Source organism: Podarcis tiliguerta (assembly GCF_965153285.1).
Source record: "Podarcis tiliguerta genome assembly, chromosome: 10".
Taxonomy (NCBI): Eukaryota; Metazoa; Chordata; class Lepidosauria; order Squamata; family Lacertidae; genus Podarcis; species Podarcis tiliguerta.
The window spans coordinates 72567730-72583069 of record NC_139543.1 but is presented as its reverse complement, the minus strand read 5'-3'; the positions used below and the strand labels follow the sequence as shown (position 1 = coordinate 72583069).

At 50.5% G+C, this 15340-nt stretch overlaps 1 protein-coding gene across 1 annotated transcript in view; it reads left to right on the top strand.

The window, feature by feature from the left end:
• The window catches only part of LMF2 (lipase maturation factor 2), a 29591-nt gene extending 22657 nt beyond the window's left edge, over positions 1-6934 (top strand). The window contains exons 11-14 of the mRNA XM_083402022.1: positions 1043-1211; positions 1951-2062; positions 2634-2742; positions 5559-6934. Coding sequence (XP_083258148.1) covers positions 1043-1211; positions 1951-2062; positions 2634-2742; positions 5559-5927 — 759 coding nt within the window. The 3' untranslated portion in view covers positions 5928-6934. The remainder of the gene's footprint in view (positions 1-1042; positions 1212-1950; positions 2063-2633; positions 2743-5558) is intronic.
• The last annotated feature ends 8406 nt before the right edge of the window (positions 6935-15340 follow it).

The following is a 15340-nucleotide window of genomic DNA, read 5'->3' as shown; positions in this document are numbered from 1 at the left end:
CACTGTGAAGAAGGCACATCTGTATTTTGGGATAGTTAATTTATACAAATATGGTGCCAGGGAATCAAATTAAGAAGGGCGGGAAAGGCATACCAAGGACAGAATTTCTTTATGATGGCGAGATTGTTCTGTTGCTCTAAGTCCTTCAGACGCTGTGCAATTAGCCTTTTTGCTTTAATAAAGCCCGTCGTGAGAAGCTGATGTGGGTGGAGTCCGCAGGAGAGGAGTTTTTGGTGCACGCAATTTTAGACCACGCACTTTTATCCTCCTCTTGGAGGAGGATTTGGGCCTCTTTTCTGCCTGCAGCCGCTGATGCCGTCCAAGGACTTTGGCAAAACAATGCTTGCACAAGGTGCTGGACCTCATGGAGGATGGGCACAAGCCGGGGTGGACTAATGAGTCATTTGCATGACTTGGGAGGCAGCTGACAGTGGAAGCACAGCATCCTGGGGGTTTGGGTGGTTTCATTTATATATATCACATATATATATATTTATTTATGTACAGTGATACCTTGGTTCTCAAACGCCTTAGTACTTGTACATTTTGGCTCCCGAACACTGAAAACCCGGAAGTGAGCGTTCTGGTTTTTGATCGTTTTTCGGAAGCCAAACGTCCGACATAGCTTCCGCTTGAGCGCAGGAAGCTCTTGCAGCCAATCGGAAGCCGCGCCTTGGTTTTCAAACAGTTTCGGGAGTCAAACGGACTCCCGGAACGGATTATGTTCGAGAGCCAAGGTTCCCCTGTATATCATTTGTAAAGATATTTGAGCATCCCTGTGTCATAGAAATACAAAGTGGTTTGGTATGTTCTTAATTGCCTGCATAAGCCTGGAGGAATATAGAGGTTTTCAGCAGGCATTTAAAAGTTTGCTCGGGAGGCACCTGCTGGGTGTCAAGTGGCAGGGAGTCCCGCAGGACTGGGCCGATGACACCCAAAGGCTCACTTTCCCGTGGTCGTCCAGTGAACCTCGCTGACCTGGGATATAAGGCTTCAGGCGATGTGTGTGTGATCAGTGCCTCTCTCTCCCTCTTGCCCGCAGGAGATTGAGTTCATGTACAAGCCTGGCAACGTCAGCGCTGCCCCCCCTGTCGTGACCCCGCACCAGCCGCGCCTCGACTGGCAGATGTGGTTTGCCGCCCTGGCTCCCCAAGCGCACAGCCCCTGGTTCACGGGCTTCGTCTACCGCCTCCTACAGGGCAAGAAAGAAGGTGAGAGGAGGGAAAGAGTCAGAGAACGACCATTTCCCACATTTTACAGAATTCTGATATTGGGGAAGACTTACTACAGCTTCTCCTAATCAAGCTGTTTGTCTAATTCTGCCTTCTGTTATTATTGCTGTTGATTCATTTGTTGCATTTTTAAAAAAATATTATTATTATTTTATTTTCAATGCAAAATTACAACAAAAATTACAAACATTAAATCCAAAATAAAGCAATACAAACAAGACAAAGAACCAACCAAAAAAACACACAACTACAAATAAAACCTTATCATTCTAACCATTACATACATATACACATATTGACCTCCTTCCTTTGTTCTAAGAGCTCAACATTTTTACTCTTTCTAAATTGTTGTGTCTAATGTAGATTACCTCTATCTTTATATTTTCTGCACCATTTTTCACTTTCTTTAACCCTGCAAAGCTTCATTCGTTACATACCGATATACTTACTCCAGAACAATATCTTTTCATGTACTCTTTAGCACAATCCCATTCTTTACTAATTTTTAGTCCGATTGTCCCCTTATGAATGCTGTGAGTCTTGCCAGATGTATATATTCGCAAATTTTAATTTGCCACTCTTTCATTGATGGAATTTTTCTCCCTTTCCAATTTTTTGCTATGAGCATCCTGGCAGTAGTTGTCGCAGAGAGGAAAACTTTCCTTTGATTATCAGGAATATCGTTTGTGATTGAAGGAACTTATTTTCCCTCCCACAGTGATCCATCTCGTGCAGGTGGACGACGCCAAGTACCCCTTCAGCTCCAAACCCCCAACCTACATCCGGGCTCAGCTGTACAAATACTGGTTCACGGACGCCGGCCAGGATTGGTGAGTGACATGAAGCACTTTCTGGGAGAGGGCGGGGAATCCTTCGGGGCTGTTTCGTCCCCTCCTCGACCCTCTTCTTGTGGGAATGTTCAGGGAGGCAGGAGAGGATATATTGTTTATTAATATCCTTCCTAACTTGCGCTAAGGACGCGGGTGGCGCTGTGGTCTAAACCACTGAGCCTTTTTAACTTGCACTAGCAAGTTCCTTTGTGTAGCAGAGTTACATTCCCCTTTCTTACACGCACAGCAGATAGCTGGTTGCAGGCTCGTGTGAGCCTCTCACTATTATACAATTCATTCTGACTCAGACTGAATTGCACGTTCCTGGTAAGTTCCCTTGAATCCCTCTTAAAAGAATAAAGGCACCACAATCTAGACACCACGGCTAGTCCTAGTCTTTATAACCCTGCACCTTCTTCCAGAAGGCAGAAGCTGAAAGAGATCATTTCTGGGGTGCACACTATCCTGCGCTATCTCTGCAGCTTTCTTATGGCACTGCCTGGAAGCATAGATTTGATCCAAGGTGGGAAGAGGGCACCCAGTTATCCTCCTGCTTCCTGCCCCCTTGCAGGTCCCTCCCTCAGCGGTGGTGGAGGCGGCAGTGGCAGGAGGAATTCTACCCAGCTGTCTTCCTCGGCGACCCCGTCCTGGACAGCCTCTTGGTCCAACATGGGCTTAAGGTGAGTCGAGGGGCAGGGAGCATCTGTGCCCTTTCAAGAGGGTGAGGAGGGTTGCGTGAGCACAGGAGGAACGGGGGGGCATCGGGCTTGGATAGTTCCATTGGTTAGAGCGTGGTGCTGATGATGCCAAGGTTGCAGGTTCGATCCCTGCCTGGGGCAACTGCCTGTTCCTGCCCAGCAGAGGGCTGTGCTGTGCCAGATTTACGTATAAGCTCAACAGGCTCTAGCATAGAGTCCCACTCTCTTGGGGGCCCCCAAAAAATTAAAGGAAAAAAACCACTGGATGTACATTTCCAAAATATGATAAAAAAGCAAATAAAATAAAGCCTACATACAGCAACAGTGTTTTGTGTTGTGTAGGCTCCTGTGATGTAAGTCATGGGCCCCGCCTGCTAGCCTGCTCCCTAAAATATCCCTGGTTTGCTCCTTTCTATATAGAGGGTGCCTACATTCTGCTCTTTATAATTATTTGCATCATATAATTACAGCTATTATTATTTCATGTTCTAGCAAGTTTCTAGAGACTAGGTTATGAGTCTTTGTAAACAGTGTTTCTAAAAGAACTTTTGTTATTGCCCAATGTTAATGTGTTTGCATTATTAAGTTTGTTATGAATAAAAAATCATTTTAAGTTAGAGCTTAATCATTATTTCACTAGTAATATGTGCTTCTTCTTAATTGTATTTCACTATTAATATACTTCATCTTAATTGTTCAGCAATTACTTTGATAAAACACATTTTTTCTTATATGCAAATGGCTTGAGATACCTATTAGGTCCATCAATGACCATATAGCATATATTCAACACAAAAAGCAGCGACCATTTGTTGTTGACAAAGGACAGCTGGACATATCAAGGGCCCCATGGCCTTCAGTCGCTTAGGGCCTCATCCAACCTAAATCCGGCCCTGGGGCTGTTCTAGATGAACCTCAGGGTCTCTTCCAACAGGGGCCATCCAGCTGTCCCAAAATGAAACCTGCAAGCAGGATTCGACCACAGGAGGCCTCTCCCATCCCGTGGTTTCCAGTGACAGCGATTCAGAAGCATGGCTTCCCTCAGCTGTGGAGGCCAGGGCAGAGCCATCCTGGCTGGGAGCCACCCAGAGCCCTCTCCTCCTCCAGGAATTTGTCCCACCCTCTTTTAAAGCCACCTTCACTGCCTCCTGTGGGAGGGAGTTCCACAGGTTAACTCTGGCTGCATAAAGGACTTTCTTTGACCTGTCCTGAACCTTTCAATGGGGTAGAGTGGGGGGGGGGGAGCCCTGTGTGGCTCCCCTTTGCCCCGGCAGAAGACGAGATTCCCTGCTGCCTTCCCTGGCTCTGGTGCCTGCCGTCCCCCATTTCTTTTCCCACCTACCTCCCAGAAAAGGGGGGGGGGGTCAGCAGCTTGATGATGGGAGATTGCTTCCTCACGCTTTATGGGGAGAGCCCCATGCCCGGCCAAATCCTTTTTATTGATTTTCCAAATTTTTACCAAATCACCCATGTTAAAAACAAATTTAATACAATTTTTCCAAAAATGTGTTTCCCGCCTCCATTCTTCATGTGTCCAAAGTTTCTTTTTTGTTTATTTCTCAAGTTATTCTTAATTCACCTAGCATTCCTTACAATTAACATTATATTACAGTATTATTATTATTTTTAAAAAAACCCATTATCAGCCATCAGCTATCCCCTTGCCAGCTCCTTCACGTACAGTCTTTTAACATTTGCAATACCTACAAGTGAGGTTAACCGACTAATGATCAATCCACAATAAATCGATAATTCTATTTTCTAAAGTAAATTCTTTTCCTACGTTCTGTTTGCGTGAAAGCCAAACCATTTGTGTTTGCTAGATGTTCCCCTGCTCATCCCACAGCAGAAGTGCAGCTAAACATCAGGAAGAACTTTCTGACAATGAGAGCAGAGATCCCTCTATTGCACGGGTTTGAATATTAAGAACCCCCACTCCCAAATTAGGGCAGTTTTGAAATCAGTAGCTAAAACCAGTGCAGTTTGGAAAAGTACAGCCTTGATTTAGAATGGTGTCCAGCTGTTTTCCAAGTTGCTCCTTGATCTTGAGACGGCATGCAAAATTTTGTCACGATATTGTAAGCTCTACGTGGGGCTCCCTTTGAAGGTGACCTGGAAACTGCAACTAAGCCAGAATTCGGCAGCTGGACTGGTGACTGGGAGCGGCTGCGGAGACCACATAACACCAGTCCTGAAAGACCTACACTGGCTCCCAGTATGTTTCCAGGCACAATTCAAGGTTTTGGTGCTGACCTTTAAAGCCCTAAACAGCCTCGGCCCAGTAGACCTAAAGGAGCATCTCCACCCCGATCCTTCAGCCCGGACACAGAGGTCCAGCTCGGAGGACCTTCTGGCGGTTCCCTCCCTGCAAGAAGCGAGGTTACAGGGAACCAGGCAGAGGGCCTTCTCGGTGGTGGCACCCGCCCTGTGGAATGCTTTCCCAGCAGATGTCAAAGAAATAAACAATGATCTGACTTTTAGAAGATGTCTGAAGGCAGCCCTGTTTATAGAAGCTTTTAATGTTTGAAGTTTTATTCTGTTTTTAATATTCTGTTGGGAGCCGCCCAGGGTGGCTGGGGAAACCCAGCTAGATGGGTAGGGTATAAACAACAACACCACCAATAACAATAGATTCTCTCTCCCTCCTTGGAGGTTTCTAAGCAGAGCACCTGCCCAGGGATGCTTTAGGTGAGATTCCTGCATTGCAGTGGGTTGGACTGATGGCCTTTGGGGGTCCCAATTCTGTGATTCTTGAGCTACGGCCTCACCTTGCCAACACTTTCTTCCCTCCCTCGTAGGACAAGGCCTCCCCAAAGAAGGCCTCGGGTGCCCCGCTATCGACGGCCCTGCAGCGAGTTCGAGAGTACCTCCACCCGTACAGCGGCCCGGCCGTCATCTGGTCCCTGTACCTCACGGGGGCTGCCATTTGCCTCCTGAGAGCGGCGGGGGGCTGGCTGCTGGCGGGGGGCGCCCCCAGCGGGCCTGGGAAGCCCAAGGGCGCCAAGCGGGCGGAAGTGGACACCGGGGCCGGAGGAGACCAGGCGGCCGCCAGCGAGAAGAACGGGCAAGTGAGGAGGAAGGAGGCGGCAGCAGCAGCAGCGGAGAAGTCCAGGGGCCTGGCCGAGCCCCCCACAGACGGACCCCGCAACGTCAAGAAGAAGAAATAATAATAGGTGCTGTTCCTGGAGGGGTGCCCCATTCTGTGCCCCCAATCCCACCTTCCAGGGGCTGACGGATGCTCCCACAGGGCCCTGCCGCTTTCGGCCAGAAACGCCCACAGATTTTTGGGGTGCGGGTCTCTTTGGGGATCTCTCTTGACCCTTGCTCCCCACTCCTCCTCCTGTTGGGGGGCTCTGCTTCACCTGCACAGGGCTCTCGGGTCTGGGGGCCCCTTGAACCTTTCCCCTTCCCTGCACCCCAAAGCTTTTCCCAGATACCGCCCGTGAAGTGGTGGAGGCCCCCCCAAGCCCTTCCCAAGGCGAAGGACGAGGCTGTTCTAGGCTAAACAAAAGGCCTCTTTGGCCTCTTAAGACACCTCTGCACCCCCCAAAAAAACCCCCTTTTTTATTTGATGCTGCTTATTGAACGCGGTTTCATTCTTGGGGCTCTTCCTGCTCCTCACAAGGAGCTGGATGCCTGAAAACTGGGTGCGGGGGGAGTATGTCCCCCACCCCAAAAAATCTTCATTTTTAGATTTAAAAATCTCCTCTGGAATTTTGGCTCTGCTACTGGAGCTGGCATTGGGTGCGAAAGTCTGCTGGTCTTGGTGTGGGGGGTTTACAAGGGAGCTCCCCCCCAGGGGAAAACCCTTTCTCTCTTGCTGAGTGTTGTTGTGGGGTGGTGGGTGCCCCCCCCCCAAAAAAAGAGGGGCAGCAGAAGTGGCCGCCTTTCCTCAACCCGCGGACTTCTTTCTGGGCCAGCCCCCCTATTTTCCTGGCCCTTGCCTTGACCTCAATTGTGCCTCCCTTCCCCCCTCCACCTGGGGGGGGGCAGGTGAGATTGCCTTTGCTGCCCTCACCCCCATGCTGCCCTCTAGTGGGAGGGCCCTGAACAGCAACCTCGGTGGGCCTGTTGGCTCTAGCAGATGCCCCCCCCCCCCCAAGGAAGGAGGTGCGCTGCCGGCGCCCAGAGACAGAGTGATCTATAATTTTCTAAATAAAGCCTTTACATTCCACCTCTCTCTCTCCTGTGTGTGTGTGTTTGGGGTTGGGCGGGTGAGGGGGTGTTTTGTATACCTGGGCTCCAGGAGTGGGAATGTGAGGAGTCTGATGCCCCCAGAGGATTCAAACCCGCGCCAGGTTTTCTGACCCTCTGCTTGAGTTTTGTGGCACTCTACCAGTTGGGCGCCCGCCATAGTAAGCCGGATCTCATGCTGGTGCAGCCGTAACATGCTGTCAACATAAGAGCCTGCAGGATCAGGCCAGCGCCCATTCTGTTCTCACAGGGGGCAACCAGATGCCCAGATTGGGAGGGGGGGACCAGCAAGCAAGATGGCCACCTGCTTTAGCTGAGATACCTGCATAGCACGGGGTTGGACTAGATGACCATTGGGACCCTTTCCAACTCTGATTTTGTAATAGGATTTGAGCCCAAAGGCAATGGTCTCTCTCTCCCCGCCCCCCTTGCAGGTTCCAGCAACCTGGTGCTCAGCTTTCCTACCTCCAGCCGTGGAGGAAGAGCACAGAGCACAACCTGCCAATTTTGAAATAAAAAAAATTAAGGTCTTATGTATAATGTTCATAAATGCACCAATCAAGCACGTACATCGATATATAAGCCACATGTCTGAAACCCCCCCCCCAGAAAGTCCTGAAACCATTTTGTCCCTCCCAAATTGACCTCAAACATTTCTCCGCAAGGTCAAAGGAATAAGCCTCCCCATTGTCTCCTCCTTCACAAATCCTGTCTTAAGGGTGTGTCTGTGTATGAATAGGGTGAGCCTGTGACCCGGCTCAGGAACTAAGTATTTGTCATTACGAAAGACGGGCCAGGCTCCCCAGGGTATCCAGTCAAGTTGAAGCCTTATTTACCACGGGGATCCAGGGCCTGAGCCCATTTAGCACGCACTCCCTACCTCGGAGGAGACAAAGGCACCAGGGACCAGCTTCTTCAGAGAGAAAGGTTTTTATTTTCATATATGAATGGCACCAGTGGAATTGATTCACAAAGACTGGCGCATTGAAACAAAGGAGCATTCAGCTTTTATCCCCCTCAGTTCTCCTCCTGCCCCCCCTTTACACCCAATCATATGCATCCACCTATACTGTTCCTCCCCTTACGCCAATCATATGCATCCACCTATGCACCCCACCTTCTTGGAGCATGGGGGGGAGAAAGGCAACCTTACATTCCTACGCATGCTCAGTTTGGTGACTTACTACGTGTCCTATTCTCTCCATATACGCTCTCCATATACGTGTCCATTCTCTCTCTCTATATATGTGGCCATTCTTACTAGGGGCCATTCTAACCTAACAAGTTTGACTTGCCTAAGATACTATCAGAAGATAATAGCATTGCTAGAGTCTCCAGCCAAACTTGTTTAACCAGCTTAAGAGATACACGTCCCACTCCCTTCAATAAGATACACGTCCCACTCCCTTCAATCCCACCTCTTCTTTTGGGACAACCTAACTCCTAGGTTCGTCCAACGGGAGGGGACGGTATTCTTGCATTAAAGCAAGCACACGAGGTCCCATCATACGGGATACCATCCTGTGCATCATATTTTGCAAGCATTGCATTAAGCAGGGGATACAGAAGCAAAGAAGAAGCAAAATTAGCAGGGGTCCCATCATCACAGCAAAGAGTCCTCGAAGCCAACCACTTGGTAGGAATTTGTCTAACCAGGACATATTCCAGCCTTCCCAAGTTTGTACCGGAACGTGTGCCACTTTTTCTATGCTGGCAGCCAAATCACGGATGGCTTCACCATGATCTGAAATATTAAAACAACATGCTCCGCCAGTTAGGTTGAGGGCTGCACAAAAACCACCTTGTTTGGCCAGGATGAAATCCATTCCGAGGCGCAGCTGAAGGACAGCGGTGCGGGTCTCAGTTAATTGGGTAGCAACCAAGCGGAGGGCCGTGGCTGTGGCATTAGCCACTAGTTCAACCACTGCTTGGAGGCGAATAATGCGATTCAAATTATAAATAGGTTCTCTAGCACCAGTTACCCACTCATCAGGGTTCCATGAAGCAGGGTCATAATGTGATATTATCCGCTCTGGGGGCCATTCATTATCTCCCCACTTTTGGGTGCTCCCCCCTGCTATCCCTGAGATGTCTACACTTTTACAGAGTCGCCGGGGCGAGGTGGAAGGTATCCACATGGGAGGTAAGAGAAAAGCTGGGAAGCAAATGCCATACCATCCGGTCGGAAGGATGTGATAGGCCGTGGTCCCACAAACCCAATAAATTTTCTGCCCCACCTGGGAGGTGCCAGTTAGACCGATATTACTCAAGAGACCTATAGTAGAGCAAGCTCCATCACATCCGGTGTCATCGAAGGGAGCACACGTACAGTTACAGTTGGTGGAGCGGCCCACAAAGGTGGTGCGGCTCATAGTGGGATCTCGGGTTTGATTAGCACAAAACCACCCAGGGGTCCTATAGACCCGAAAAGGGGTAAATTTGTTCCAATATGAGGGGAAAGCAAACTTAAAGCTAAAGTTAGCAGTATATTGGACTAGCGTGCGATTGAGGGGTAAGGGGAGCATAGGCAGTCCCCCAGTAGCGTCCTGGGGGCCAAGGGTGCAAACAAGACAGCGTGTTTGGTTCGTACTCTTGGCCATCATTTCGGCCATCTGCAACCAGTGGTTATACGGGTGGTGGGCCCCCCATTCGCGCATCTGACTAGCGAGACCGAGAGTCCATGCTTCACTTGGACCTTCTTCTACATCCCTCTTCCCAAAAGCTAATCCCATAAAGAGCAATATAAGTATCATTGGGGGAATAGGGACACGTGGCCGTCGTCTTCCGAAGATTCGGTCACGTTCATGCCAACAAAAATATCCCACCATCCAAATAACAAGGGCTGTACACACTACTCCCAGCCACCAGAACCAGTGGTTCCAGGGCTCCTCCCACCAATATTCAAGGGTCATACTGGAGGGCCCACTGATACTGCTCCTCAATGAACCTTAAGGCTTCGGGGTTTTCCCCACGCCACCAGTAGGAGGAGGAGGCTCCCACTACCTTGAGCAATTTGCCCACTATTCCCAGGGGGTGTTTGGTGCTTACATGATTTCTTAAGAGAACACAATACCCAAAGGGAGCCCCTCCCTCTTCATATATCAATTTGCACCCACAGGAATAGATCCACCCCTGTACTGGCCTGTCCCAGGGGGAAACTATGTCTAGGGGCTCTGGTCCCAGTACCAGAACTCCAGGTGGTGCCTCTGGGGCGTTATCAGGGGAACAAGTCTCTATGTTGGGGACGCTGCCCGCGGGCGCCCCTCCCATCCATCCAATTTTTAGCCGTGCGTGGAGGTGTCAGCGTCCGGAGTGACACCAGCAGGGCGGTCGTCTACCCGGCGTCGAGTGATGGTCAACCGAAGGGGTGCGTCAGGATCAGATGAAACAGTCCAATCAGAGACAGCTTTCTTCACTCGAGTGTGGTGGACCCAAGGGGTGATGCCTGCAACCTTCACAGCGGTGGGGGTGGAAAGCAGAACGGTATAGGGGCCCTTCCAGCACGGTTGTAGCGGTTCCTTGGCCCAGTCTTTCACCCACACCTCATCACCTGGCTCGAACTGGTGGAGCGATTCAGTCAGTACACAAGGGGTACGAGCCTGGGTCCACCTGTTGAGAGAGAGAAGAATTCGGGCGAGCGACTGCACATAATTATTTAATTCCACATCCCTACTGACATGGGGGGACAGCAATCGCACGTATGGGACTGGCCTTCCAAACATCACCTCGAAAGGTGACAAGTGGGTTCGCTTTGAGGGGAGACTGCGGACCCTCAACAGGGCCAGGGGTAGCATGGTTACCCAATTAGATCCTGTCTCCTGGGTCAGTTTGGCCAATTGATTCTTCAAAGTTCTATTCATCCTTTCCACCTTTCCCGAACTCTGGGGTCTATAGGCGGTATGCAAATTCCACGTGATCTGCAACCCCTTAGCTAGGCCCTGCAGGACCTGGTGAACAAATGCCGGTCCATTATCGGACCCAATAGTCCGGGGCAGTCCATAGCGGGGAATGATTTCCCGCAAGAGGCATCTGGTCACCTCTGAGGCCTTTTCAGTCTTTGTAGGCCAGGCTTCTACCCATCCAGTATAAGTACAAACAGTCACAAGCAAATAACGGTAAAATCCACAACGGGGTAGCTCAGTGAAGTCCACAACGAGGTCCTCCATGGGTGCGGTCCCACTGCGCTGGATTCCTGGAGGGACCAATGGTCCGGTCCGGGGATTGTTCCTTTGGCACAGTTGGCATCCCCTGGAAATCTGGCTGGCCATTTGGTAAAGGTGAGTCACGTAGAAACATTTCTCCAATTGTTTGGTGGTGGCATCAGGTCCCACATGAGTAGACTCATGGTATTTCTGGATTACTTGGCGGGAAAGGGATTCTGGCACCCACACCCTGTCATCTGGGGTAAGGTACCATCCTTCCTTGGTCTGGGCAAGCTCCTGAGATTCAGCCATTTCCACTTCCCGTTTGGTGTATATTGGGGGGTGGGTAAGATCCACAACTTCCTCTGGGATCAATGCTCCGAGCAGTGGGGCTTCAGGTTGCCCTCGGGCTGCCTCCTTTGCTATTTTATCGGCCAGTCTATTCCCTCTCGCCACTTCTCCTGGGCCAGTCCTGTGCCCATAGCAGTGCACAACTGCCACTTCCTCTGGTTCCCATACAGCATCTAGGAGATCCAATAGTGCTTGTGGATGTGCCACTTGACTGCCTCTTGAGGTGAGCAATCCTCTCTCTTTCCAGAGGGCTCCATGTGCATGCAGGGTTAAAAAGGCATACTTGGAATCAGTGTGAAGGTTTACCTTCTTCCCTTTTGCTAGGCACAAAGCTCTGGTGAGCGCTGTGATCTCCGCCAACTGGGCCGATGTTCCGGGTGGGAGAGGCTGTGCTTCTATTACCTGGTCCTCTAGGGCTACCACTGCATAGCCTGCCTTTCGCTGTCCTGCTTCAACGAAGCTGCTCCCATCCACAAACCACGAGGGCCATCGAGGGTCCGCCTCATCCTTCAGGTCAGGTCTACTGGAGTATACTTCATCCATGACTTCAATGCAGTCATGTGTGGGCTCTTCACCTTCTCCTACCGGTAGCAAGGTAGCTGGGTTGAGAGCCTGGGTAACCTGGAACTTCAAGCGAGGATGGAGCAGCAACATTTGGCACTTCCTCATCTTTGCTTGGGAGAGGAAATAAGTGCCTTTCATGTCCAATAAGGCTGGGACAGCATGTGGGGTAACGCAGGTGGTGTCTTGTCCAAAAGTAAATTTGTCTGCTTTGGTTAACAGGGTGGCTACTGCCACTACCGCTCTCATACACGGCGGCAGTCCTTGTTCGGTGGGCGTCAGCCGTTCAGATAAATATGCCACAGGTTGCTGCCAGCTTCCCAACTTTTGACACAGGACCCCCTTTGCTGTACCTTGATCCTCATCCACAAACAAGGTGAAGGGCTTCTCGGGGTTTGGGATGCCAAGTGCTGGAGCCTGCTGCAATGCCTTTTTCAAATCCTCAAAAGCTTGCTGCTGTTCTTCTCCCCAAACAAAAGAGTCCTTTTCGGTTCCTCTGGTGGATTCATGCAGAGGCTTGGCAATAATGCTGTAGTTGGGTATCCAAATTCTGCAAAATCCTGCGGATCCCAGGAAGCCTCGAAGTTCTCTGCGGTTTCGGGGTTCAGGTATCTGGGTGATGGCCTGCTTCCTTTCCTTCCTCAGAGTCCGCTGTTGGTGGGATATGTTAAACCCCAAATACTTCACGGTTGGCTGGCAAATTTGGGCCTTTTTCTTGGACACCCGGTAACCGGCCCTTGCCAGATGATTTAGCAGGTCTCTGGTGGCATTCATGCACTCTGTTTCGTCTGTACACGCAATCAAAAGGTCATCCACGTACTGCAGTAAGGCTCTGTGTGGAGAGGTGGGGAAGCTGGCTAGGTCCGAGGCCAGTGCAACTCCAAAAAGGGTGGGGGAATTCTTGAACCCCTGTGGAAGTCGAGTCCAGGTATATTGAACCTTTGTTCCCGTCCCTGGATCAGTCCATTGGAAAGCAAACAAGGGCTGACTTTCCTTTGCTAAACGGCAACAGAAGAATGCGTCTTTTAAGTCCAGAACTGTAAAACTCCTAGCCGTGGGAGGGATCAGGCTCAGTAAGGTATATGGGTTTGGCACGTTGGGGTGCAGGGTCTCCACGGCTTGGTTTACTAGTCGGAGATCCTGAACTGGGCGGTATCCTCCATATTCCTTCTTCACCGGCAGCAGTGGAGTGTTCCATTGTGATTGACATTGCTTCAAAATTCCATGCCGGAGTAGGCGCTGCAAATGCACCCATACCCCCTCAGCTGCCCGTCGGGGAATGGGGTATTGATTTATAGCAACCGGGTTGGCAAATGGTTTGGGCTTCACAATTATCGGTGGTATATTCTTTGCCATTCCAGGAGGGTTGCCTTCTGCCCACACTTCAGGGTTGACATCACATAATAGGTCTTCTGGCAAGGTGCCCTCCTCTTCTTTCATCATCATCAGGCGCCAATATTCTCTCAGGGGCAGTTCCAGTGATAGTTCACCCACTGGGCCAGTTGTCATCATTATTTCTCCCGTTGGTTGGAAGGAGATCTGGGCTTGTAATTTAGTCAGCATGTCCCGGCCCAACAAGGGAATAGGGCATTCAGGTATATACAGGAATTTATGTTGAACTATTTGGCCTCCCAAGCGGCAAGTGACCGGCTGCAGAAAGGGTACCTCTCTCGATTTCCCAGTGGCTCCAATTATGTTAATAACTTGGTTGGTAGGCTTAGTCATGGGTATAGGTAAGACCGAGTGGGCGGCTCCTGTATCTACCATAAAGGGTATAATTTGGTTTCCTGCTTGTACTTTGACCATGGGCTCACGGGAACCTAATTCAGTTGGGCCCGGTCTGTCCTAATATTCTTCCTCCTCTCTCAGGCTCATAGCGCCTGGTTGTCCTGCCGCTGGGGGATACCATGGGGGTCCTTGACCTCTTCCTCTTCCTCTGGGGGTGTGCTCTGGTGCCCAGGGTCTCAATTCCTGTCCAGACCCGGCAGGGGTTGTCCCCGGGATCCTGTTTCCTCTTCCTCTTCCTTCTCCGGGTTGGGCCTGGGGGCACTCCCTCTTCCAGTGTCCCTCTTGCCGGCAGATGGCGCACTGGCTTCTTCCCAAGCGGCCTCTCCCTCTTCCTCGGGCACTGCCTCCCTGCTGTAGGCCGGGCGCAGCCGCCTGTAAAGCCATTAACTTCTTAGCTTGGTACTTCTCTTTTTTCTTCTGAGCCTCCTCATCTCTCTGGTTATAAGTAATTTGGGCGACCTCTAACATCCATTCCAAATTATGGCCCATGAACCCCTCATTTTTTTGGATTTTTCGGCGGATGTCAGCAGCTGCTTGGGCCACAAAGGCTGCCTTTACAATAGGGGCATTGACATCATCATCTGGATCCAAGGGGGTATATTGCCTGTAGGCTTCCTTCAGTCTTTGTAAATACGCCCCCGGTGGTTCTTCAGGGTTCTGCATCACCTCACGGACCTTCATCAGGTTGGTGGGTTTCCGAGAGGCCCGTCTCATTCCAGTTAAAACATGCTGGTGGTATGTATTCAGGCTATTTTGCCCTCCCACATCCTGATAATCCCAATTTGGTGTAGTCTCAGGGTAAGCGGCATCAATAGCTGGTTGGCCTATATTTTGACTTCTCAAATGGGCCCTGGCTTCTGCATGAATCCTTCTTGCCTCCTCAGTGGTCAGCAGAGAATCCATGAGGTAGTGCACATCATCAAATGTGGGATTGTAGGTTTTAAAAATCCCTTCAAAGAGTTTAATAATTTTGGCAGGGTTCTCTTCAAAGGAGGGGTTTTGGTTCTTCCAATTACATACATCAGCGCTTGAAAAGGGCACATGTTGCACTGTGTAGGTACGTGCTGGCACGGCTCCTCCCGCGCCGGGGGGGCCAGGCGGGTCATACACTCTACGTAGTGGCATCAAGCCTGCCCCTCCCTGTTTCGCCTGGCTGCGTTCCCGGTGGAGGAGGGCCCTCCGTCCCGCCCTTGTCCATGCATCCTGGAACTTTTTGCTCTCTTTGTTCACACAGCCTGCGGCTTCCACCAAATGACCGCAAACGTCTATTTCATCCTGAAAGGGTGTCACATAATCCTGCAGCCTCCTAAACTGAGACTGGGTCCACTTGGTTTGGGTCTGGGTTAAATCCTCCAGTTTTTGTAAAAATTCCTCTCCCTCCTCTTCCTTTGAATCCTCATCTTCCTTGGTATTATTATTATCTGGAGGGGGTGCCGTAGGGGCCACTGGCCGGGGCACATAGGGAGGAGGTGGTATAATTTTATCTTCCTCCCGTTCTGGGTCTTGTAAGACCGGAGGCCGTGACGTTTGGCTCACAGAACAGA